The sequence below is a fragment of the Rhinoraja longicauda genome, chromosome 44, assembly GCF_053455715.1.
Source record: "Rhinoraja longicauda isolate Sanriku21f chromosome 44, sRhiLon1.1, whole genome shotgun sequence".
Lineage (NCBI taxonomy): Eukaryota > Metazoa > Chordata > Chondrichthyes > Rajiformes > Arhynchobatidae > Rhinoraja > Rhinoraja longicauda.
In genome coordinates, this window is record NC_135996.1 from 914,508 (window position 1) to 938,991 (window position 24,484).

General features: G+C 55.1%; 1 protein-coding gene and 1 pseudogene across 1 annotated transcript; one reads left to right on the forward strand and one right to left on the reverse strand.

Moving 5' to 3' along the window:
- Positions 1–24,484, reverse strand: part of LOC144612316 (tumor protein p63-regulated gene 1-like protein) — a 316,908-nt pseudogene that overhangs the window by 164,970 nt on the left and 127,454 nt on the right.
- LOC144612375 (tumor protein p63-regulated gene 1-like protein) lies at positions 5,110–11,366 on the forward strand. The gene is made up of 5 exons (XM_078431959.1): positions 5,110–5,675; positions 6,255–6,343; positions 7,273–7,449; positions 10,005–10,155; positions 11,078–11,366. The coding sequence occupies exons 1-5, from the start codon at positions 5,415–5,417 to the stop codon at positions 11,270–11,272; spliced, it is 873 nt and encodes a 290-aa protein (XP_078288085.1). The 5' UTR covers positions 5,110–5,414; the 3' UTR covers positions 11,273–11,366.

Here is a 24,484-nt window from a genome sequence, read left to right on the forward strand (position 1 = left end):
GCCTCAATTACAAGGATGCCCTTCCTCAAATTATGAGACCAAAACTGTACACAGTACTGCAGATGTGGTCTTACCAGGGCCATATACAACTGCAGAAGAACCTTTTTACTCCTATACTGAAATCCTCTAGTTATGAAGGCCAACATGCCATTAGCTTTCTTCACTGCGTGCTGTACCTGCACGCCAACTTTCAGTGACTGGTGCAACAAGGACACCCAGGTCATCAATCTACACATTATACCCCATAATAAAAAAGCGAAAACCTCTCCCATTCTTCTCTGCAGACCCTCTCAAGCTCTGTCAGGTTGGACGAGGAGCGTCGATGCACAACTATTTTCAGGTCCCTTCGGAGAAGTTCGATCGGATTCAAGTCTGGGCTTTGACTGGGCCACTCAAAGACATTCACAGACTTGTCACAAAGCCACTACTGCATTGTTTTGGCTGTGTGCTTAGAGTCGTTGCTCTGTTCATCTTTCCCGCAATCCTGACTAGTCTCCCAGTTCCTGCCACTGAGAAACATCCCCACATCCTGATGCTGCCTCCACCATGCTTCACCGTAGGTATGGTATTGGCCAGGTGATGAGCGGTGCCGCTTGGCATTCAGGTCAAAGAGTTCAATCTTGGTTTCATTAGACCAAAGAATCTTGTTTCTCATGATCTGAGAGACCTTTAGGTTCCTTTTGACAAACTCCAAGCGGGCTATCATGTGCCTTTTACTGAGGATTGGCTTCCGTCTGGCCACGCTACCATAAAGGCCGGATTGGTGGAGTGCTGCAGATATAGTTGTCCTTCTGGAAGGTTCTTCCATCTTCACAGAGGAATTCTGGAGCTCTGTCAGAGTGACCATCGGGTTCTTGATCATCTCCCTGACCAAGGCCCTTCTCCCCCGATTGCTCAGTTTGGCTGAGTGGCCAGCTCTATGAAAAGTCCTGGTGCTTCCAAAATGTTTCCATTTAAGAATGACGGAGGCCACTGCACTCTTCGGGACCTGCCATGCTGTGGAAATTGTTTTATACCCTTCCCCAGATCTGTGTCTCGACACAATCCTGCCTCAGAGGTCTACAGACAATTCCTTCGTCTTCATGGGTTGGTTTTTGCTCGGACATGCACTGCCAACTGTGGGACCTTATGTAGACAGGTGTGTATCTTTCCAAATCATTTCCAATCAATTTAGTTTACCACTGGTGGACTCCAATCAAGTTGTAGAAACATCTCAAGGATAATCAATGGAAACAGGATGAACATAAGCTCAATTTTGAGTGTCATACCAAAGGTCTGAATATTTATGTAAATGTGATATTTCAGTTATTTATTTTAAATTACTTTGCAAAGATTTCTAAACACCTGTTATCACTTTTTTATTATGGGGTATTGTGTGTAGATTGATGATTAAAAAAATAAGGCTATAACGTAGCAAAATGTGGAAAAAGGGAAGGGGTCTGAATACTTTCTGAATGCACTGTACATTGCTACCATAGTTTAGGTTTGAATTTAACATATAATTGAGGAGGTCTGTGCAATAATAACCCTCACTTTTGTGAAAAATTATTTACATGCATTAATAGGATCCTTACCCTACAACCTGTAAAAATTTAATGTCTAAATTCAACCGATAAGTTGGTCAAATAACATAGGCACCTTGTTTTGTTTTGTGATTTATGGATTTTTAAAATGTGAATATCTCATAAGGACGCATTTGTGGGTTAGCAGTATATTGCACCAACACCCTCAATTTTAAATCATCCAAAAATGAACTTCATAAACATCGATAACACTTCTTATTTCTGTCATTCATGGTAAGATTTGCATCATTTTGTGTGCGAGATATACAGGGTTGCACTGTTTCACATATCGTAACTGTTTCTCGTGACATTTATTACGAGAGGACTAGAATATATAAACAGGAATGTAAGGATGAGATTTGATAAGGCACTGGTCAGACCGCATCTGGAGTATTATAAGCAATTTTCCCCCATATATGAGGAAGGATGTGCTGGAGAGTCCAGAGGCGGATAAAGAGAATGATCCCAAGATTGATTGGATTACAATACGGTGAATGTTTGACGGCACTGGGCCTGTACTCAGAGGAGTTTAGAAGGATGCGGGGAGTTGGGGAGGATGTAAAGAGGGACGGCGTTGAAACGTACCGAGAAGTGAATGACCTTGACAGGGTGGATGTGGAGAGGATGTTGCCACTCGTGGGAGTGTCTAAGATCAGAGGCCACAGCCGCAGAATAAAAGGCCATGCATTCCTCTCCATCTATCCTCCTCAATGCCCACTCCCCGTTTACACTTACCCATACCCCTCCCCGGGGAAAGCTCTTTCCTTTCCCCATGCCCAAATTCCCAGCTTACACTCCTGGTGCCCTTCCACCATGCCCCTTCCCCATCTACTCTCCACTTGCCCTTCCACCATTCCCCCTTCCACATCTACTCTCCCCTTGCCCTTCCACCTTGCCCCCTCCCCATCTACTCTCCCCATGCAATCCTCCCCAACTCCCCTCCACCTTCTCTCCCCGACTACAAGTCCCCTTCCCCATACTCCTCTCTCCTATGCCCCTCACCATCTACCTAACACAATGCCCCCTTCCCTCACTGACTACCCCCCTGTATACCTCTCCCCATCTATCCGGTACCCGACCCTCCGCGTGCCCACCTACCATCTCGCCCTTACCCTCGCCGCCTCCCCTCTCCATCTACCATCTTTTCTCCCCCATTCCTCCAATCGTTCCATCTCCCCCTCACCTCCTCCCCATTCCATCTACCATCTATCCTCCAGCCCGTGCCCCTCAACCACGTGTTTTCTATATTGTGTATACAACTTTCTGGTGAATTATCGACACACACTCTTGAAAACCTTTCACTTTTACCCTGACAATATTACATGCCAGCGAGAGAGTCAAGAGTGTTTTATTGCCATATGCCCCGAAACAGCGAATATGCACCGGCGGCACGGTGGTGCAGCGGTAGAGTTGCTGCCTTACAGCGAATGCAGTGCCGGAGACTCAGGTTCGATCCTGACTACGGGCGCCGTCTGTACGGAGTTTGTACGTTCTCTCCGTGACCTGCGTGGGTTTTCTCCGAGATCTTCGGTTTCCTCCCACACTCCAAAGACGTACAGGTTTGTAGGTTAATTGACAGGGTAAATGTAAAAATTGTCCCTAGTGTGTGTAGGATAGTGTTAATGTGCGGGGATCGCTGGGCGGCACGGACTTTGTGGGCCGAAAAGGCCTGTTTCCGGCTGTATATATATGATATATGATATGATATGATTCTGAAAAGGACCCGTTTGTTCCTATTCTTTGCTTCCTGTCTGCCAGCCAGTTCTCTATCCACTTCAATACTGAACCCACAATACCGTGTGCTTTAAGTTTGCATACTAAGTACGAGACGAAAAATTAGTATAACTGAATTGCCACGCCGGTGTGATCAGCATGGTTTTGTACGTGAGAGATTGTGTCTGATGTATTTGATTGAGTTTTTTGAAGTATCCAAAAAGGTTGACAAGGGCAAGGCCATAGACATTTTCTCTATGGACTTTAGCAAGGCATTTGAAAACGTTCATGATAGTCTGTTCTGGAACGTTAGATCACATGGGATCCAAGGGGAGTTTGTAAACTGGATGTGGAATTGGCTTCATGGAAGGAAGCAGAGCACAGAGGTGGCAGAATGATTTTCACACCGAAGGCCTTGTCTAGTGCTGTGCTTCAGGGTTCGGTGCTGGGCCGATTGTTGTACAATGTGAGGCATGATTAGTAAGTTTGTAAATGACACTGAACTGGATTGTGTCATAAAAGTGAAGATGGTTATTAAAATCACTGCAGGATCTTGATCAGCTGGGCAAGTTGGTTGAGGAATGGCTAATGGAGTTTAATGCAGATAAGTACAAGTAGGTGATTTTGGGAAGTCAAACCAGGCCAGGACCTTCACAGTGAATGTACGGCAATGTTGTAGAGCAGAGAGATTGCAGAGTACAGGCACGTAGCTCCCTGAAAGTGGCATCACAGGTGGATAGGGTGATAAAGGAGGCTTTCGACACATTGGCCTTCACAGTATTGAGTGGAGAAGTTGGGACATTATGAGAAGACGCTACTGCACCTGAATCTGGAATATTGCGTTCAGTTTTGGTCACACTGCTGCAGAAAGGATATTATTAAGCTAGAAAAAGTTCAGAGATTTCTCAGTATGTTGCCAGGACCAGAGGCACTCAGCTATAGGGAGATTATTTATTCACAAAATGCTGGAGTAACTTAGCAGGTCAGGCAGCATCTCAGGAGAGAAGGAATGGGTGACGTTTCGGGTCGAGACCTTCAGACTGCTATAGGGAGAGGTTGGGCAGATTAAGACTTTATTCCATGGATCACAGGGCAGAGGAGTGATCCAATTATATTCCAGAGAGTCATGAGGTGAATGCACAGTCTTTTAGCCAGACTACTCACTGTAACACTGATACACCCCACACCCCTCACCGTAACACTGATACACCCCACACCCCTCACTGTAACACTGATACACCCCTCACTGTAACTCCAATACACCCCTCACTGTAACACTGATACACCCCACACTGTAACACTGATACACCCCACACCCCTCACTGTAACACTGATACACCCCTCACTGTAACACTGATACACCCCACACCATCACTGTAACACTGATACATCCCACACCATCACTGTAACACTGATACATCCCACACCATCACTGTAACACTGATACACCCCACACTGCAACACTGATACACCCCACACCCCTCACTGTAACACTGATACACCCCTCACTGTAACACTGATACACCCCACACCATCACTGTAACACTGATACACCACTCGCTGTAACACTGATACACCCCACACTGTAAGACTCTTGTATCAGTAACACATATTTTCTCTGTTGTTCTGCTCTGGGTTATTTCCCTGTTCAGTGTCGGCTGTTTCCTGGCAACTGGACCCAGTTTTTCTACATTTCCGGTGGTTGGGTGTTATGATCGAGGCTGCAGCCTCTCACCAGTTTCCTGGTTTATCTCAGCGGTGGAGTGTCGACCTCAGTTGTTGTGTTACGGAGACCTGGCCACCCCTGACCCTGTACCTGACCCTTGAAATCATCCTAACCCTGACCCTTCCTGCACCCTGACTCCTCCCAACCCCCCTCCTGTCCCATATCTTGACCCTTCCTCATCCCTGACCCTGTGACCCTGACCCACCGTGACCCCTGTCCCTGACCCACCGTGACCAACTGTGACCTTGACCCACTGTGTCCCTGACCCATCGTGACCCCTGCCCCTGACTGCTCACACCCGTAGTTTGCTGCATCGCTCCGGCCTGGACTGGAGCTGATCCCGTCCCGGAGCCCCGCGATTCCCTCACCGTCCCTTCCCCGATTCAGGAGGAGCAGGGGTTCCCCTGCCGGCCATGGGGGATCAGCTGGAGCCCAGCGTTCCTTCGCCGCAACTGGAACCCGACGCCACCTTTACCCCGGGGTCAGTAGAGCACCTGACCCCTGACCCAGGAGTGGAACAGTGCGTGACCTCTGCCCCTGGCTTGGGCGTGACCCCTATAACCCCTGCTGACCTCTCCCGACTGTATCCCCCTCTCCCACGGGGGGAGTTCTCCCCCTCTGTCCTCCCCCCGTCCTCGGGCCAGAGCCACCGGGATGAATTCTTTGCTCTGCGGGTGAGTGTGGGCTGCGCGGTGGCTGGGAGATGGGTCTGGGATACTGCTGGGCATCTGGGCATCACCTCCTGGGGTCAGCGACGGAAGGACAGGCCTGGTCTCTCCCCCTGATGGCTGTGGTCAGAGAGAGGGCAGAGGGTTCATCTATCCGTCTGTCTCACAGTGAAGGGTCACAGTCTCCGTCTCACCTCTGTCTCTCTGTTGGATGGAAATCATCTCTCTCTCTCTCTCTCTCCCCCTCTCCCTCTGTCTCTCTCTCTCTGCCTCTCTCTCTGTCTCTGTCTCTCTCTCTGTCTCCCATGGCCACTATTTCTCCCTCTCTCCCCAGTGGAGGGTCAGTTTTATTCTCTCCCGGCAGAGGGTTGCAGTCTCTGTCTCTCCCCAGTGGGGGGTCACAGTCCCTGTGTCTCCCCAGTGGGGGGTCACAGTCCCTGTCTCTCCCCAGTGGGGGGGGGGGGGGGGTCACAGTCCCTGTCTCTCCCCAGTGGGGGGTCACAGTCCCTGTGTCTCCCCAGTGGTCACAGTCCCTGTCTCTCCCCAGTGGACATAAACCATCTCTCTCTCACTGTGTCTCCATAGCCAGGTGTGTTGCAAACAGCGATCAGCGAGACGGAGAGAACACTGGGGGATGAAGACGGCAAAGTGCAGGGAGCCTGGCTCCTCACAGAGTGAGAGACCCCGGATCAGTGGAGCGGCGGGGGGAGAGGGGAGAGGGGAGAGGGGGGGAGAGAGAGAGGGGAATGCCCAGCTTCTGCCGGAGTGAGACGTCAGTGGAGAGGGTGCAAGTGAGCAGGGGGTGGGAGATGAGGAGGGGAGGTGTGAGGGAAAAGGGGAGAGGAGACCGTTTCCGAGGGACAGGCAGGGTGTGGGAGAGGATAGGGAGGTGCGGATAGAGGGACAGAAAGGGGAACTGGGGAGAGAGAGGGGAACGGGGGAGAGAGAGGGGAACATGGGAGGGAGGTGAACAGGGGGGAGAGAGGGGAACTGGGAAGAGAGAGGGGAACTGGGGGAGAGAGGGGAATGGGGGACAGAAAGGGGAACATGGCAGAGAGAGGGGAACATGGGAGAGAGAGGGGAACGGGAGAGGGGAACTGGGGGAAGAGAGGCAATCCTACAGCTTGACTGACCCCTGACCCACAGGCGCAGATGTTGGTCAGGGGTGAGGCTGTGGGTGAGGGAGGGTGGGGGTGAGGCTGTGGGTGAGACAAGGGGGTATGGGTGGGGGTGTGGGAGAGGGAGGGTGAGGCTATGGGTGAGGGAGGGTGGGGCTATGGGTGAGACAGGGGGGTGGGCGAGGGAGGGTTGGGCTGTGGGTGAGGTAGGGTGGGGCTATGGGTGAGGTAGGGTGAGGCTGTGGGTGAGGGAGGGTGGGGGTGTGGGTGAGGGAGGGTGGGGGTGTGGGTGAGGGAGGGTGGGGGAATGGATGGGGGAGGGTGAGTGTGTCTGGAGGGTGGGGGTGTGGGTGAGGAAGGGGGGGTGTGGGTGAGGGAGGGTGAGTCTGTAACGGGAGGGTGGGGACAGACGCTCCCTTTGGGAAGCCCCGTTGCCAGGGAGCAGGAGTGAGTGAGTGCATCTCCCCATCTCCTGCCCCACTCAGGGTGGACCACTGGAACCGGGAGAGCGAGAAACTGGTGCTGCTGACCCCACGAGTCCTGCTGGTGTCTCATTACGACTTTGTGGGCCTGTCCTGTCACCTGCTGCTGCGAATCCCCCTGCACTACATCGACAGCATCACTGTCGGCCCCTTCCACTTCCCCTCAACCTCCCTCAGCAGGTGAGTCAACACTGGGCGGCCATGGTGGAGCAGCACTAGAGTTGCTGCCTCCCTCTCCCTCTCCCCCTCCACCCCCCTCCCTCTCCCTCTCCCTCTCCCCTCCCTATGGGTGCTGTCTGTATGGAGTTTGTATGTTCTTCTCGTCACCTGCGTGAGTTTTCTCCTGGATCTCTGGTTTCCTCCCACACTCCAAAAGACGTACAGGTTTATAGGCTAATTAGCTTGGTACATGTGTAAAAATTGTCCCTTGTGTGTGTAGGATAGTGGTTATGTGAGGGAAGTGCTGGTCGGCGCGGACTCAATGGGCCGAAGGGCCTCTTTCTGCACTGAATCTCTAAACAAAACGAAACACTGGGCTCCCCTCACCGCCCCCTCCCCCACCCTGGGGGAACCTCACCCCCCCTCCCCCTCCCTGGGGGAACCTCACCCCCTCTCCCCCACCCTGAGGGAACCTCACCCCCCCCACCCTGGGGGAACCTCACCACCTCCCCTCCCCCACCTTGGGGAAACCTCACCCCCCCCCCCACCCTGGGGGAACTTCACCCCCCCTCCCCCTCCCTGGGGGAACCTCACCCCCCCTCCCCCACCCTGGGGGAACCCTCACCCAGTGCCGACACCGCACTCTTGGACTCCCCTCACCCCCCCACCCCCTCCCCCACCCTGGGGGAACCCTCACCCAGTGCCGACACCACCCTCCATTCCCCACCCCCCCACTCCTGGACCCCCCTCACCCAGTCCCTCCACCCCCTCATATCCCACCCCCCCACATCTCACGCAGTCCCTGCATATCCACCCGTGCACCAAACCCCTCCCCTCCACTCTCCACTCCGAGACAACTTACCCAGTCCCTACAGCCCCCCATATCCCGCCACCACCCCCACAACCAACTCTCCACTCCTAGATCCCTCTCACCCAGTCCTACCCACCCCTCCATTCCCCACTCTCCACTCCCTCTCACCCAGTCTCTACAACCCCCCCCATATCTCACCCCCCCACTCCTAGACCATCCTCACCCAGCACCAAACCACCCCATATCCCCCACTACACCCATCTTCAGCCAGTCCAGACACATCCCATATCCCACTCTCTCCCACTCCAAGCCACCCCCACTCAACCCCGCCCACATTTACACCCTCAACTCACCCACTCCCACTCCTGCAAACCCCCATACCAGTTCACCCGGCTTCCCTTTACCCCCCTACACCTCGTCCCCACCCCTGCACCCTCCATACCCCACACACCCTCCCTCCCACCCCCACTCCTCAACATCCCTCAGCCCCTCCCACTCCTACACCCCGATATCACCCCCCCACTGCGAGACACACCCTCCCTCCCATCCCCCACCCCCACACACCTGCCCTCACCCACCTCCCCAATGCCCCACATACACCGCACTTACACTCTCCCCTCCCCCACTCCTAGACAGCCCTCATCCCCTCCCACACCTACACCCCACATCTCACTCCCCCTCACCCTCACGCCTAGACACCCCCACACACACTGTCCCTCCCACCTCCACTCCGAGACACACCCACACCCTCCCTCCCAAACCCACTCCTAGACACCCCCCACCCACACGCCCTCACCCACACCCCCTCACCCACAAACTCCCTCACCCCCCCCCTCACCCACAACCCACACCCCCTCACCCACACCCTCACCCACAACCCACTCCCACCCCCCCTCACCCACACCCCCTCACCCACACCCCCTCACCCACATCCCCTCACCCACAACCTCCACCCACACCCCCTCGCCCACACCCCTCACCCTCCCCCCTCACCCACACCATCACCCTAACCCCCCACCCACACCCCCTCACCAACAGCCCCCTCATCCAGACCCTAAACTCACCCCCTCACCCCTCACCCACACACCCCCCTCACCCACAGACTTCACCCACCCCCCTCACCCACCCCCTCACCCACCCACACCATCACCCACCTACACCTCACCCACCTACCCCTCACTCACACACCCCCTCGCCCACACCCCCCCTCACTCACCCATCACTCAGTCCCTGCCACAGACCAAGTTAGGGTGGGGAGTGTATGGGGACCCCTGGAGTGGGGAGGGGGGGTTGGAGTATGGGGGGATCGGTGGGAGTGTGTGAGTGGGTGGGGGCTCAGTGTGGGGAGGGGGGGTTGGAGTATGGGGGGATAGGAGTGGGAGAGGTTGAGTGGGCAGAGGCTCAGTGTGGGGAGAGGGTGGCTGAGGAGATGTATGTGGGTGTCTGAGACTTGGGGTGTGTGGGACGGTGGGATATGGGGGTGTTTCGGACTGGGGGTGGGTTATGTTGGGTGTAGACGTGGGAGGGTATGAGTGGGGGGTGTCTCGGTGTGGGGAGTGGATGAGGGCTCAGTGGGTTATGGGGGTGTCTCGGAATATGGAAAGGGTGCGGGTTTGTAAGTGTGGTGTGTGTGGTGTGTTTGTGCGTGCACGTGTGTGTGTGTGGTGGGTGTGCGTGCGTGCACGTGTGTGTGTGCACGTGTGTGTGTGTGTGTGTGCGTGTGTGTGAGCGGGTGTGAACTCACCGCCCTGTCCTTTGAGCCCAGGCGCTGTGGGCTGGGGCTGCGGCTGGGATGGGATAAACTGCGGGAGCCGTCGTTCCTTTCCCGCTGGAACCCCTGGGCTCGGGATCTGCCGTCCATCATCCTGACAGAACACCCCGGGGTAGAGAGCGGGCACCTGTCACCCCCCTGCACGGTGAGTGGGGAGACTGGGGGGGGGGGGGGGGGCGAGACACTGGTTGGGGGGTAGGGGAAACTGTGGTGGGAGGCACTGGTGGGGAAACTGTGGGGGTGAGGGGAGACCGTGGGGGGGGAGAGACTGTGGGGGTGAGGGGAGACTGTGGGGGTGACACTGGGGGGGGGGAGACTGGGGGTGAGAGATGGGGAGAGACTGGGGGGAGACTAGGGAGGAGACTGTGGGGGGGGACTGGGGTGGGGAGACTGAGGGGGGGACATCTACTTGTGTCTCTCTCTACATGTGCCTGTGTGTGTGTGTGTGTATGTCTGTGTGAGTGTCTGTAGTCTCGCATCTCCCAGCACATGGGTGTGTGTGTGTGTGTACATGCCCCACTCCACTGTCTCCCGCCCTGTGTCTGTGTGTGTGTGTACATGCTCCTCTACAGTTTCTCTCCCCGTGTGTGTGTGTGTGTGTATGTGAGTGTGTGTGCCTATGTGTGTACGAGCCCCTCTCCAGTCACCCCGTGTGCGTTTGTGTGTGCGTGTACATGTGTGTGTACATGTGTGTGCATGCATTTGTGTGTAGGTGTGTACTTTTGTGCGTGCATGTACATCCCCCTCACCAGTCTCTCTTCCTGTGTGTGTGTGTGTGTGTCCGTGCTGTTGTCTCACTCCCCCTCTCCCCTGTATCTCTCCCCATGCTGCTGTCTCACTCCCCCTCTCCCCTGTATCTCTCCCCGTGCTGCTGTCTCACTCCCCCTCTCTCCTGTATCTCTCCCCATGCTGTTGTCTCACTCCCCCTCTCCCCTGTATGTCTCCCCGTGCTGCTATCTCACTCCCCCTCTCCCCTGTATCTCTCCCCCTCTCCCCTGTCTCACTCCCCCTCTCCCCTGTATCTCTCTCCGTGCTGCTGTCTCACTCCCCCTCTCTCCTGCCCACAGTTGGGGTCTTTCCGCACGGAGCTGACCCGGGGGGTGGGGATGGCCCACCGGGAGCAGCCCCTCGCTGGCCGAGCCAACGGGCCGCTGCTGCTGGAGAAACCCATCCAGATGGAGACGGTCCTGGGCCTGGTGTCTGCCCTCAGCAACTGGGCGCAGCTGGGCTACGCCAAACCTCGCCGCCTGCTCTCCTTCTAGTGGAGCCGTGAGCTGGCAGCGTGAGAGCCAGCAGCCCGCGGCCAACACCCACACACACTGATCCAAGCCTCACCATCCCAGCGGCCGCAATGGCAGAGGGGTGGCGGCAGAGACACGGAGAGGGGGGGGTGGGGGGGGGAGGGAGGAAGAGCGTGTGTCGGGATCAGCAGACCACTGATAGAAACAAAATAAATACATCAAAGCCTGAAATTTCCAGCATCAGTGATGGGAGAGGGGGAAGAAGAGGGGAGAGGGGGAAGAAGAGGGGAGAGGGGCAGGGAGGAAGGTTTTTTACGAGGATGTTGCCAGGACTAGAGGGTGTGAGCGTTGAGTAGGCTGTGACCCTATTCCTTGGAGCGCTGGAGGATGAGGTGTGATCTTATTAAGGTGTACAAAATAATGAGAAGAATAGATCGGGTCGAGTCTCTTGCCCAGAGTAGGCGAATCGAGGTCCAGAGGACATAGGTTTAAGATGAAGGGGAAAATATTTAATAGGAATCTGAGGGGTAACTTTTCACACAGAGGGTGGTAGGTGTAAGGAACGAGTTCCCGGAGGAGGTAGTTGAGGCTGGGACTATCCCAACATTTAAGAATCAGTTAGCCTGGTACATGGATAGGACAGGTTTGGAGGAATGAAGGCCAAACATGGGCAGGTGGGCCTAGTGTAGTTGGGACATGTCGGCCGGTGTGGGCAAGTTAGGCCGAGGGGCCTGCTTCCACTGTGACTGGTAGCTACAAAATAAATTCATCAAAGCATGAAATATCCAGCATCATTGAAGGGAGACGGAAGGACGTGGGAGGGGGAAGAGAGAGGGGAATGTTGGATACGGGGAGGGTGGCGTTGGGAGTGGGAGAGAGGGAGAACCGAGAGGCAGGGTTAGCCGGGGAGAGAGGTGGCTGTGGGAGGGGGAGAGAGGGGTGGTGTGAGAGAGGAGGAGAGGGCGGGCTGGATAGAAGGAGATAGGGAAAGCGGCAGTGGTGAAGGATTGGAGTGAGATGGCAGTGTGTGAGAGGGAAAAAAGGGGGAGGACAGGAGACTGGGGTCAGAGGGGAAGGAGGGAGTCTGAGGGGAGGGAGGGAGGGAGTCTGAGGGGAGGGAGAGAGTCTGAGGGGAGGGAGGGAGCCTGAGGGGAGGGAGAGAGTCTGAGGGGAGGGAGGGAGTCTGAGGGGAGGGGGGGAGTCTGAGGGGAGGGAGAGAGTCTGAGGGGAGGGGTGGAGTCTGAGGGGAGGGAGAGAGTCTGAGGGGAGGGAGGGTCTGAGGAGAGGGAGGGAGTCTGCGGGGAGGGAGAGAGTCTGAGGGGAGGGGGGGAGTCTGAGGGGAGGGAGGGTCTGAGGAGAGGGAGGGAGTCTGCGGGGAGGGAGAGAGTCTGAGGGGAGGGAGGGAGTCTGAGGGGAGGGAGAGAGTCTGAGGGGAGGGGGGGCTCAGGGCGCGTCACCACACCTGAAGGTTGCTGCACAATCAGTTCCTGCCTCACATTTATTGCTCAGCACAAATGACCAAAGTTGGTCACCTATTTACCTCTTGCCACCGTCGAGATGGGAGTGATATTTCCAAACGTGGTGACTGTAGAAATGCCAGCTTTGATTCAACGTATCCCTGCTACCTCTGAGAGCTCGTTCCGTACGCGCATCGCCCTCTGAATGTAAAGTCTTCCCATCAGGTTGCTTGTAAATCTTGTCCCTCTCACCAGAAACCCGTGACCTCTGGTTTTTGATTCCCCGTCCTGGGTAAAAGACTCTGTGCATTCATCCGATCTGCCACTTACACGCCTTTATAAGCACCACTCAGCTTACTGCTCTCCAAGGAATAAAGTCCTCATCTCTCCCCATAGCTGGGCCCATGTAAGGAAATACACGGAGAAGGTCATAGGGTTATAAGTGATACGAGTTAAATTAGGCCATTCGGCCCATCCATTCTACTCCACCTTTCAATCGTGGCTGATCTATCTCTCTCGGTCACCCCCATTCTCCTGGCTTCTCCCCGGAAACTCTGAAACCCGAAAATATCAAAAATCTATCTATCTCTGCCTTAACAATATCCACTGACGGCCTCCATAGCATTCTGTGGAAGAGTTCCACAGATTCATCACCCACGAAGGAGAAAATAAATTTCTCCTTATCTCCTTCCAAAAGGAATGTTCTTTAATTCTGAGGCTACGACCTCTGGTGGTAGAATCGAGCACTAGTGGAAACATCCTCCCCACATCCATCCAAGCCTTTCACTATACTTTATGTTTCAAGGAGCCCCCCCCCCGCCACCGATTTGACTTGCACAAGGAGTCCCAAGTCTATTTGCACCTCTGATTTCTGGATTCTCTCCCCATGTAGCAAATAGTTTACGCCTTGTTCCTACGACCAAAATGCATGACGCCACACTTTGCTACAATGGGGGTTAACCACAAATGAACTGTTGGACAAATGTGAGGAAAAGGTGAGGAGTGGGCACAGGAGAGAGAACACAATAAAACACCTGGTATCATATCGCGGACCCTATCACTGGCCGGACATCTGCAATACAGGAGTAGACAATAGACAATAGGTGCAGGAGTAGGCCATTCAGCCCTTCGAGTAACACATAATCAACTCAGAAGTCTCAGACGACATCCGTCTAGGGAGAAAAAAAGTAATGTCAGAAGTAAATCATCTTATCAAAGTTCGTTCTATATACCCAGCACCCTCTTTGTGTCAAGCCTTCCCTTCAATGTTCCTTCTAAATCTTGCCCCTGTCACCTTAAACCTGAGGTGTTATTTTTGAATATTCATCCTGGGTAAACGACTCTGCAATCATCCTATCTATTCGTCCCATGATTTTACACACCTTCATATCATCACCCTTCAGCTTCCTTCGCTCCAGGAAATAAAGTCCTCACCTCTTCCAACAGCTTGGACACATAAGAAAAGAGTAGCACACCCCTGCTGTAACTACTGATGGTGATACCACATGTGGAGAAAGGTGCAGAGACTGAACCCAGAGTCATAGTCATACAGCAGAGAAACTGGCCCAGCAACTCTGTGTCAATGCTATCCAAATACTGAATCACATTTACGAGCACTTGGTCCACAGTGTATTATGCCTTGGCCCTCTCTCTTTCAAAGAAGGTGATGCTTATCTTTGAAGCGATGTAGAGTCAGAAGTCGAGATTCAGCCTCCCATCAAGTGGCTTTGAAACAACCAACAATTGACCAGATCCTCTCCTCTGTGCAGTTGGGAACAACAAGTGAATTGTTGATATGTGGGAATTTGCAAGGAAAGACATGCAGAGTATTAAACAACGGGTATGTGGATGATTACGTTCGGATCAGAAGAGCAGATTGTGAATGCACCTCGGAGTGACTAAATGCGATGTACTTTACACTCAGAGATATACCTAAATCTAGAGTACCGTCCACCCAGAAAACGGTGGTGCGCATTCATTCATTATAAACAGGGTTGGATGAAGTTCCTTGTGGACAAGAGGGAACTGAAGACTAATGTGACCAGGAATGGAAATGAACAGTTTGATAATTGTGAGAATAAACGTGTGAACAGGCGTGAGCTTGTCACTGTGCGTTGAAGCTGTGTGTGCCTTTGTCCACAGTGGGGGGGGGGGGAGGGGTATCTCCAAACTCCAGGACCTATGAATGTGCTCCACCCTCTGCTACTGCTTCCTCGGCTCTATGGCCCCTGGACCACAGTCATTGATGATAGGTGACACCATTGTTTATTTGGTTTAAAGATATAGCGCGGAAACAGGCCCTTCGGCCCCACCTTGTCCGCACCGACCAGCGATCCCCGCACGTTAACGATATCATAGAAACATAGAAAATAGGTGCAGGAGTAGGCCATTCGGCCCTTCGAGCCTGCACCGCCATTCAATATGATCATGGCTGATCATCCAGCTCAGTAACCTGTACCTGCCTTCTCTCCATACCCCCTGATCCCTTTAGCCACAAGGGCCACATCTAACTCCCTCTTAAATATAGCCAATGAACTGGCCTCAACTACCTTCTGTGGCAGAGAATTCCACAGATTCACCACTCTGTGTGAAGAAATGTTTTCTCATCTCGATCCTAAAAGACTTCCCCCTTATCCTTAAGCTGTGACCCCTGGTTCTGGACTCCCCCAACATCGGGAACAATCTTCCCGCATCTAGCCTCTCCAACCCCTTAAGAATTTTATATGTTTCTATAAGATCCCCCCTCAGTCTTCTAAATTCCAGCGAGTACAAGCCTAGTCTATCCAGTCTTTCTACATATGAAAGTCCCGCCATCCGAGGGATCAATCTGGTGAACCTTCTCTGTACTCCCTCTAAGGCAAGAACGTCTTTCCTCAGATTAGGAGACCAAAACTGCACACAATACTCCAGGTGCGGTCTCACCAATGCCCTGTACAACTGCAGTAGAACCTCCCTGCTCCGAAACTCAAATCCTCTTGCTATGAATGCCAACATACCATTCGCTTTCTTCACTGCCTGCTGCACCTGCATGCTTGCTTTCAATGACTGGTGCACCATGACACCCAGGTCACGTTGTATCTCCCCCTCTCCTAATCGGTCACCATTCAGGTAATACTCTGCTTTCATGTTCTTGCCTCCAAAGTGGATAACCTCACATTTATCCACATTATATTGCATCTGCCATGCATTTGCCCACTCGCCCAATCTATCCATTCGCTCTGCAGCCCCCTAGCATCCTCCTCACAGCTAACACTGCCACCCAGCTTCGTGTCATCCGCAAACCTTGAGATGTTGCATTCAATTCCCTCGTCCAAATCATTAATATACACTGTAAATAACTGGGGTCCCAGCACTGAGCCTTGCGGTACCCCACTAGTCACTGCCTACCATTCTGAAAAGGACCCGTTTATTCCTACTCTTTGCTTCCTGTCCGCCAACCAATTTTCTATCCACCTCAACATTGAACCCTCAATACCGTGTGCTTTAAGTTTGTACACCAATCTCCTATGTGGGACCTTGTCGAAGGCCTTCTGAAAGTCCAGATACAACACATCGACTGGTTCTCCCTTATCCACTCTACTAGTTACATCCTCGAAAAATTCTATAAGATTCGTCAGACATGATTTGCCTTTTGTAAATCCATGCTGACTTTGTCCGATGATTTCACCACTTTCCAAATGTGATGCTATCACATCTTTAATAACTGACTCTAGCATTTTCCCCACTACCGATGTTTGACTAACTGGTCTATCATTCCCCGTTTTCTCTCTCCCTCCCTTTTTAAAACGTGGGGTTACATTAGCTACCCTCCAGTCAATAGACAATAGACAATAGGTGCAGGAGTAGGCCATTCAGCCCTTCGAGCCAGCACCGCCATTCAATGTGATCATGGCTGATCACTCTCAATCAGTACCCCGTTCCTGCCTTCTCCCCATACCCCCTCACTCCGCTATCCTTAAGAGCTCTATCCAGCTCTCTCTTGAAAGCATCCAACGAACTGGCCTCCACTGCCTTCTGAGGCAGAGAATTCCACTCCTTCACCACTCTCTGACTGAAAAAGTTCTTCCTCATCTCCGTTCTAAATGGCCTACCCCTTATTCTTAAACTGTGGCCCCTTGTTCTGGACTCCCCCAACATTGGGAACATGTTTCCTGCATCTAATGTGTCCAATCCCCTAATTATCTTATATGTTTCAATAAGATCCCCCCTCATCCTTCTAAATTCCAGTGTATACAAGCCTAATTGCTCCAGCCTTTCAACATACGACAGTCCCGCCATTCCGGGAATCAACCTAGTGAACCTACGCTGCACGCCCTCAATAGCAAGAATATCCTTCCTCAAATTTGGAGACCAAAACTGCACACAGTACTCCAGGTGCGGTCTCACCAGGGCCCGGCACAACTGTAGAAGGACCTCTTTGCTCCTATAGTCAACTCCTCTTGTTACGAAGGCCAACATTCCATTGGCTTTCTTCACTGCCTGCTGTACCTGCATGCTTCCTTTCAGTGACTGATGCACTAGGACACTCAGATCTCGTTGAACATCCCCTCTTCCTAACTTGACACCATTCAGATAATAATCTGCCTTTCTATTCTTACTTCCAAAGTGAATAACCTCACACTTATCTACATTAAGCTGCATCTGCCATGTATCCGCCCACTCACACAACCTGTCCAAGTCACCCTGCAGCCTTATTGCATCTTCCTCACAATTCACACTACCCCCCAGCTTAGTATCATCTGCAAATTTGCTAATGGTACTTTTAATCCCTTCATCTAAGTCATTAATGTATATCGTAAATAGCTGGGGTCCCAGCACCGAACCTTGCGGTACCCCACTGGTCACTGCCTGCCATTCCGAAAGGGACCCATTTATCCCCACTCTTTGCTTTCTGTATGTCAACCAATTTTCTATCCATGTCAGTACCCTACCCCCAATACCATGTGCTCTAATTTTGCCCACTAATCTCCTATGTGGGACCTTGTCGAAGGCTTTCTGAAAGTCGAGGTACGCCACATCCACTGACTCTCCCCTGTCAATTTTCCTAGTTACATCCTCAAAAAATTCCAGTAGATTTGTCAAGCATGATTTCCCCTTCGTAAATCCATGCTGACTCGGAATGATCCTGTTACCGCTATCCAAATGCTCAGCAATTTCGTCTTTTATAATTGACTCCAGCATCTTCCCCACCACTGATGTCAGACTAACTGGTTTATAATTACCCGTTTTCTCTCTCCCTCCTTTCTTAAAAAGTGGGATAACATTTGCTATCCTCCAATCCACAGTAACTGATCCTGAATCTATAGAACATTGAAAAATGATCTCCAATGCTTCCACTATTTCTAGAGCCACCTCCTTAAGTACCCTGGGATGCAGACCATCAGGCCCTGGGGATTTATCAGCCTTCAGTCCCATCAGTCTACCCAAAACCATTTCCTGCCTAATGTGGATTTCCTTCAGTTCCTCCATCACCCTAGGTTCTCCGGCCCCTAGAACATTTGGGAGATTGTGTGTATCCTCCTCAGTAAACACAGTCCTCAGGAACTACTCCAGAATCTAAAAAGTTGTGAAAAATTATCACTAATGCATCCACTATTTCTGAGGCTACTTCCTTAAGCATTCTGGGATGCAGCCTATCTGGCCCTGGGGATTTATCTGCCTTTAATCCATTTAATTTACCTAACACCACTTCCCGACTAACCTGGATTTCCCTCAGTTCCTCCATCTCATTAGACCCCCGGTCCTCCGCTATTTCCGGTGGACTGTTTATTTCTTCCTTAGTGAAGACAGAACCAAAGTAGTTGTTCAATTGGTCTGCCATCTCCTTGTTCCCTATGATCAATTCACCTGTTTCCGACTGCAAGGGACCTACATTTGTCTTAACTAATCTTTTTCTCTTCACATATCTATAAAAGCTTTTGCAGTCAGTTTTTATGTTCCTTGCCAGTTTTCCCTCATAATCTATTTTCCCTTTCCAAGTTAAGCCCTTTGTCCTCCTCTGCTGGACTCTGAATTTCTCCCAGTCCTCTGGTATGCTACTTTTTCTGGCTAATCTGTATGCTTCATGTTTTGTTTTAATACTATCCTTGATTTCCCTTGTTAGCCACGGATGCACTACCTTTCCTGGTTTGTTCTTTTGCCAAACTAGGATGAACACTTGCTGTAGTTCATCCATGCAACCTTTAAATGCCTTCCATTGCATGTCCACCGTCAACCCTTTCAGCATCAATTGCCAGTCTATCTTGGACAATTCACGCCTCATACCCTCAAAGTTACCTTTCTTTAAGTTCAGAACATTTGTTTCTGTATTGACTTTGTCACTCTCCATCCTAATGAAGAACTCCACCATATTATGATCACTCTTGCCCAAGGGGCCTCGCACAACAAGACTGCTAACTAACCCTTCCTCATTACTCAATACCCAGTCTAGAATGGCCTGCTCTCTCGTTGGTTCCTCGACATGTTGGTTTAGAAAACCATCTCGCAAACATTCCAAGAAATCCTCCTCCTAAGCACCCCTGCCAATTTGGTTCACCCAATCTATATGTAGATTGAAGTCACCCATTATAACTGCTGCACCTTTATTGCACGCATTTCGAATTTCCTGTTTGATGCCATCCCCAACCTCACTACTGCTGTTAGGTGGCCTGTACACAACTCCCACTAGCGTTTTCTGCCCCTTAATGTTTCGCAGCTCTACCCATATCGATTCCACATCCTCCAAGCTAATGTCCTTCCTTTCCACTGCTTTAATCTCCTCTCTAACCAGCAACGCTACCCCACCTCCTTTTCCTTTCTGTCTATCCCGCCTGAATATAGAATATCCCTGGATGTTGAGCTCCCAGCCTTGGTCACCCTGGAGCCATGTCTTCGTAATCCCAACTATATCATAATCATTAATAACTATCTCCACATTTAATTCATCCACCTTATTACGTATACTCCTTGCATTGAGGCACAAAGCCTTCAGGCTTGTTTTTACAACACTCTTACCCCTTATACAATTATGTTGAGAATTGGCCCTTTTTGATTTTTGCCCTGGATTTGTCTGCCTGCCACTTTTACTTTTCACCTTGCTACCTATTGCTTCCACCCTCATTTGACACCCCTCTGTCTCTCTGCTCATGCTCCCATCCCCCTGCCACATTAGTTTAAATCCTCCCCGACAGCACTAGCGAACACTCCCCCAAGGACATTGGTTCCATTCCAGCTCAGGTGCAGACCGTCCTGTTTGTACTGGTCCCACCTCTCCCAGAACTGGTTCCAATGTCCTAGAAATTTGAATCCCTCCCCCTTGCACCATTTTTCAAGCCACGTATTCATCTGAAATATCCTCTTATTCCTACTCTGACTAGCACGTGGCACTGGTAGTAATCCATAGATTACTATCTTTGAGGTCCTACTTTTAAGTTTATATCCTAGCTCCCTAAATTCACCTTGTAGGACCTCATCCCATTTTTTACCTATATCGTTGGTGCCAATGTGCACCACGACAACTGTTCACACTCCCCCTCCAGAATGTTCTGCAGCCGCTCGGACCCTTGCACCAGGGAGGCAACATACCATCCTGGAGTCTCGTTTGCGGCCGCAGAAACGCCTATCTATTCCCCTTATAATTGAATCCCCTATTACTATAGCCCTTCCACTCTTTTTCCTCCCTTCTTTTGCCGCTGAGCCACCCACGGTGCCATGAACTTCGCTGCTGCTGCCTTCCCCTGATGAGCCATCTCCCCCAACAGTATCCAAAATGGCATATCTGTTTAGGAGGGAGATGACCGCAGGGGACTCCTGCACTACCTGCCTACTGCTACGCTGGCGAGTGGCCACCCGTCTCCTTTCTGTCCGCTTATCTTTTACCTGCGGTGTGGCCAACTCACTGTACGTGCTATTCACGACCTTCTCAGCATCGTGGATGCTCCAGTATGAGTCCAACCTTAGCTCCAACCGTTCAATGCGGTCTGCCAGGAGCTGCAGCTGGACACACTTCCTGCACATGTAGTCATCAGGGACACCGACAATATCCCTGATCTCCCACATGTTACAGGATGAGCATTCCACGGGGCCGATCTCACCTGACATGTCTTACCCCCAAATTAAATCAACTCACACACACTTTAAAAAATCATAATCCTTTAAACTGTACCTTTACTAAAAAGCACTGAACCCTTAACTCACTCAACCCTTAACTCACTGAACCCTTAACTCACTGAACCCTTAAATCACTGAACCCTGAACTCACTGAACCCTGAACTCACTGAACCCTGAACTCACTGAACCCTTAACTCACTGAACCCTTAACTCACTGAACGCTTAACTCACTGAACCCTGAACTCACTGAACCCTGAACTCACTGAACCCTGAACTCACTGAACCCTTAACTCACTGAACCCTTAACTCACTGAACCCTTAACTCCCTGAACCCTGAACTCACTGAACCCTTAACTCACCGAACCCTGAACTCACTGAACCCTGAACTAAAAGTACGAACAAAAAGCAGAAATACAACCCCGGGGTTACGCCCATTCAGCGGCTTCCTCCAGACCACTTATTTTGAAGTGAGTGGAACGTTTTTACACCGCTCCTGGGCCCCGCCCACACGCCGCTCCAACCGCTCCTGGGCCCCGCCCACACGCCGCTCCAACCGCTCCTGGGCCCCGCCCACACGCCGCTCCAACCGCTCCTGGGCCCCGCCCACACGCCGCTCCAACCGCTCCTGGGCCCCGCCCACACGCCGCTCCAACCGCTCCTGGGCCCCGCCCACACGCTGCACCAACCGCTCCTGGGCCCCGCCCACACGCCGCTCCAACCGCTCCTGGGCCCCGCCCACACGCCGCTCCAACCGCTCCTGGGCCCCGCCCACACGCTGCACCAACCGCTCCTGGGCCCCGCCCACACGCCGCTCCAACCGCTCCTGGGCCCCGCCCACACGCCGCTCCAACCGCTCCTGGGCCCCGCCCACACGCCGCTCCAACCTCTCCTGGGCCCCGCCCACACGCTGCACCAACCGCTCCTGGGCCCCGCCCACACGCCGCTCCAACCGCTCCTGGGCCCCGCCCTCACGCCGCTCCAACCGCTCCTGGGCCCCGCCCACACGCCGCTCCAACCGCTCCTGGGCCCCGCCCACACGCCGCTCCAACCGCTCCTGGGCCCCGCCCACACGGCGCTCCAACCGCTCCTGGGCCCCGCCCACACGCCGCTCCAACCGCTCCTGGGCCCGCCCACACGCCGCTCCAACCGCTCCTGGGCCCCGCCCACACGCCGCTCCAACCGCTCCTGGGCCCCGCCCACACGCCGCTCCAACCGCTCCTGGGCCCCGCCCACACGCCGCTCCAACCGCTCCTGGGCCCCGCCCACACGTCGCTCCAACCGCTCCTGGGCCCCGCCCACACGCCGCTCCAACCGCTCCTGGGCCCCGCCCACACGCCGCTCCAACCGCTCCTGGGCCCCGCCCACACGCCGCTCCAACCGCTCCTGGGCCCCGCCCACACGCCGCTCCAACCGCTCCTGGGCCCCGCCCACACGCCGCTCCAACAGCTCCTGGGCCCCGCCCACACGCCGCTCCAACCGCTCCTGGGCCCCGCCCACACGCCGCTCAAACCGCCTCCAACCGCTCCTGGGCCCCGCCCACACGCCGCTCCAACCGCTCCTGGGCCCCGCCCACACGCCGCTCCAACCGCTCCTGGGCCCCGCCCACACGCCGCTCCAACCGTTCCTGGGCCCCGCCCACACGCCGCTCCAACCGCTCCTGGGCCCCGCCCACACGCCGCTAAAACCGCTCCTGGGCCCCGCCCACACGCCGCTCGAACCGCTCCTGGGCCCCGCCCACACGCCGCTCAAACCGCCTCCAACCGCTCCTGAGCCCCGCCCACACGCCGCTCCAACCGCTCCTGGGCCCCGCCCACACGCCGCTCCAACCGCTTCCAACCGCTCCTGGGCCCCGCCCACACGCCGCTCCAACCGCTTCTGGGCCCCGCCCACACGCTGCTCCAACCGCTCCTGGGCCCCGCCTACACGACGCAACATTCGCTCCTGGGCCCCACCCACACGCCGCTCCAACCGCTCCTGGGCCCCGCCCACACGCCGCTCCAACCGCTACTGGGCCCCTCCCACACGCCGCTCCAAGCGCCTCCAACCGCTACTGGGCCCCGCCCACACGCCGCATCTACCGCTCCTGGGCCCCGCCCACACGCCGTTCCAACCGCTCTTGGGCCCCGCCCACACGCCGCTCCAACCGCTCCTGGGCCCCGCCCACACGCCGCTCCAACCGCTCCTGAGCCCCGCCCACACGCCGCTCCAACCGCCTCCTACCGCTCCTGGGCCCCGCCCACACGCCGCTCCAACCACTGCTGGGCCCCGCCCACACGCCGCTCCAACCGCTCCCGGGCCCCGCCCACGCGCCGCTCCAACCGCTCCCGGGCCCCGCCCACCCGCCGCTCCAACCGCTCCTGGGCCCCGCCCACACGTCGCTCCAACCGCTCCTGGGCCCCGCCCACACGTCGCTCCAACCGCTCCTGGGCCCCGCCCATACGTCGCTCCAACCGCTCCTGGACCCCGCCCACACGTCGCTCCAACCGCTCCTGGGCCCCGCCCACACGCCGCTCCAACCGCTACTGGGCCCCTCCCACACGCCGCTCCAAGCGCCTCCAACCGCTACTGGGCCCCGCCCACACGCCGCATCTACCGCTCCTGGGCCCCGCCCACACGCCGTTCCAACCGCTCTTGGGCCCCGCCCACACGCCGCTCCAACCGCTCCTGGGCCCCGCCCACACGCCGCTCCAACCGCTCCTGGGCCCCGCCCACACGCCGCTCCAACCGCTCCTGAGCCCCGCCCACACGCCGCTCCAACCGCCTCCTACCGCTCCTGGGCCCCGCCCACACGCCGCTCCAACCACTGCTGGGCCCCGCCCACACGCCGCTCCAACCGCTCCCGGGCCCCGCCCACGCGCCGCTCCAACCGCTCCCGGGCCCCGCCCACCCGCCGCTCCAACCGCTCCTGGGCCCCGCCCACACGTCGCTCCAACCGCTCCTGGGCCCCGCCCACACGTCGCTCCAACCGCTCCTGGGCCCCGCCCATACGTCGCTCCAACCGCTCCTGGGCCCCGCCCACACGTCGCTCCAACCGCTCCTGGGCCCCGCCCACACGCCGCTCCAACCGCTACTGGGCCCCTCCCACACGCCGCTCCAAGCGCCTCCAACCGCTACTGGGCCCCGCCCACACGCCGCATCTACCGCTCCTGGGCCCCGCCCACACGCCGTTCCAACCGCTCTTGGGCCCCGCCCACACGCCGCTCCAACCGCTCCTGGGCCCCGCCCACACGCCGCTCCAACCGCTCCTGGGCCCCGCCCACACGCCGCTCCAACCGCTCCTGAGCCCCGCCCACACGCCGCTCCAACCGCCTCCTACCGCTCCTGGGCCCCGCCCACACGCCGCTCCAACCACTGCTGGGCCCCGCCCACACGCCGCTCCAACCGCTCCCGGGCCCCGCCCAAGCGCCACTCCAACCGCTCCCGGGCCCCGCCCACCCGCCGCTCCAACCGCTCCTGGGCCCCGCCCACACGTCGCTCCAACCGCTCCTGGGCCCCGCCCACACGTCGCTCCAACCGCTCCTGGGCCCCGCCCATACGTCGCTCCAACCGCTCCTGGGCCCCGCCCACACGTCGCTCCAACCGCTCCTGGGCCCCGCCCACACGCCGCTCCAACCGCTCCTGGGCCCCGCCCACACGCCGCTCCAACCGCTCCTGGGCCCCGCCCACACGTCGCTCCAACCGCTCCTGG

What these genes read in the sequence shown, in the direction of transcription:
- LOC144612375 (XM_078431959.1), top strand. Translation starts at nt 5,415, where the DNA reads ATGGGGGATCAGCTGGAGCCCAGCGTTCCTTCGCCGCAACTGGAACCC. An exon ending in ATGAATTCTTTGCTCTGCGG is followed by an intron (nt 5,676 to 6,254) that starts GTGAGTGTGGGC and finishes GTGTCTCCATAG; the next exon opens with CCAGGTGTGTTGCAAACAGC. An exon ending in GGAGCCTGGCTCCTCACAGA is followed by an intron (nt 6,344 to 7,272) that starts GTGAGAGACCCC and finishes TGCCCCACTCAG; the next exon opens with GGTGGACCACTGGAACCGGG.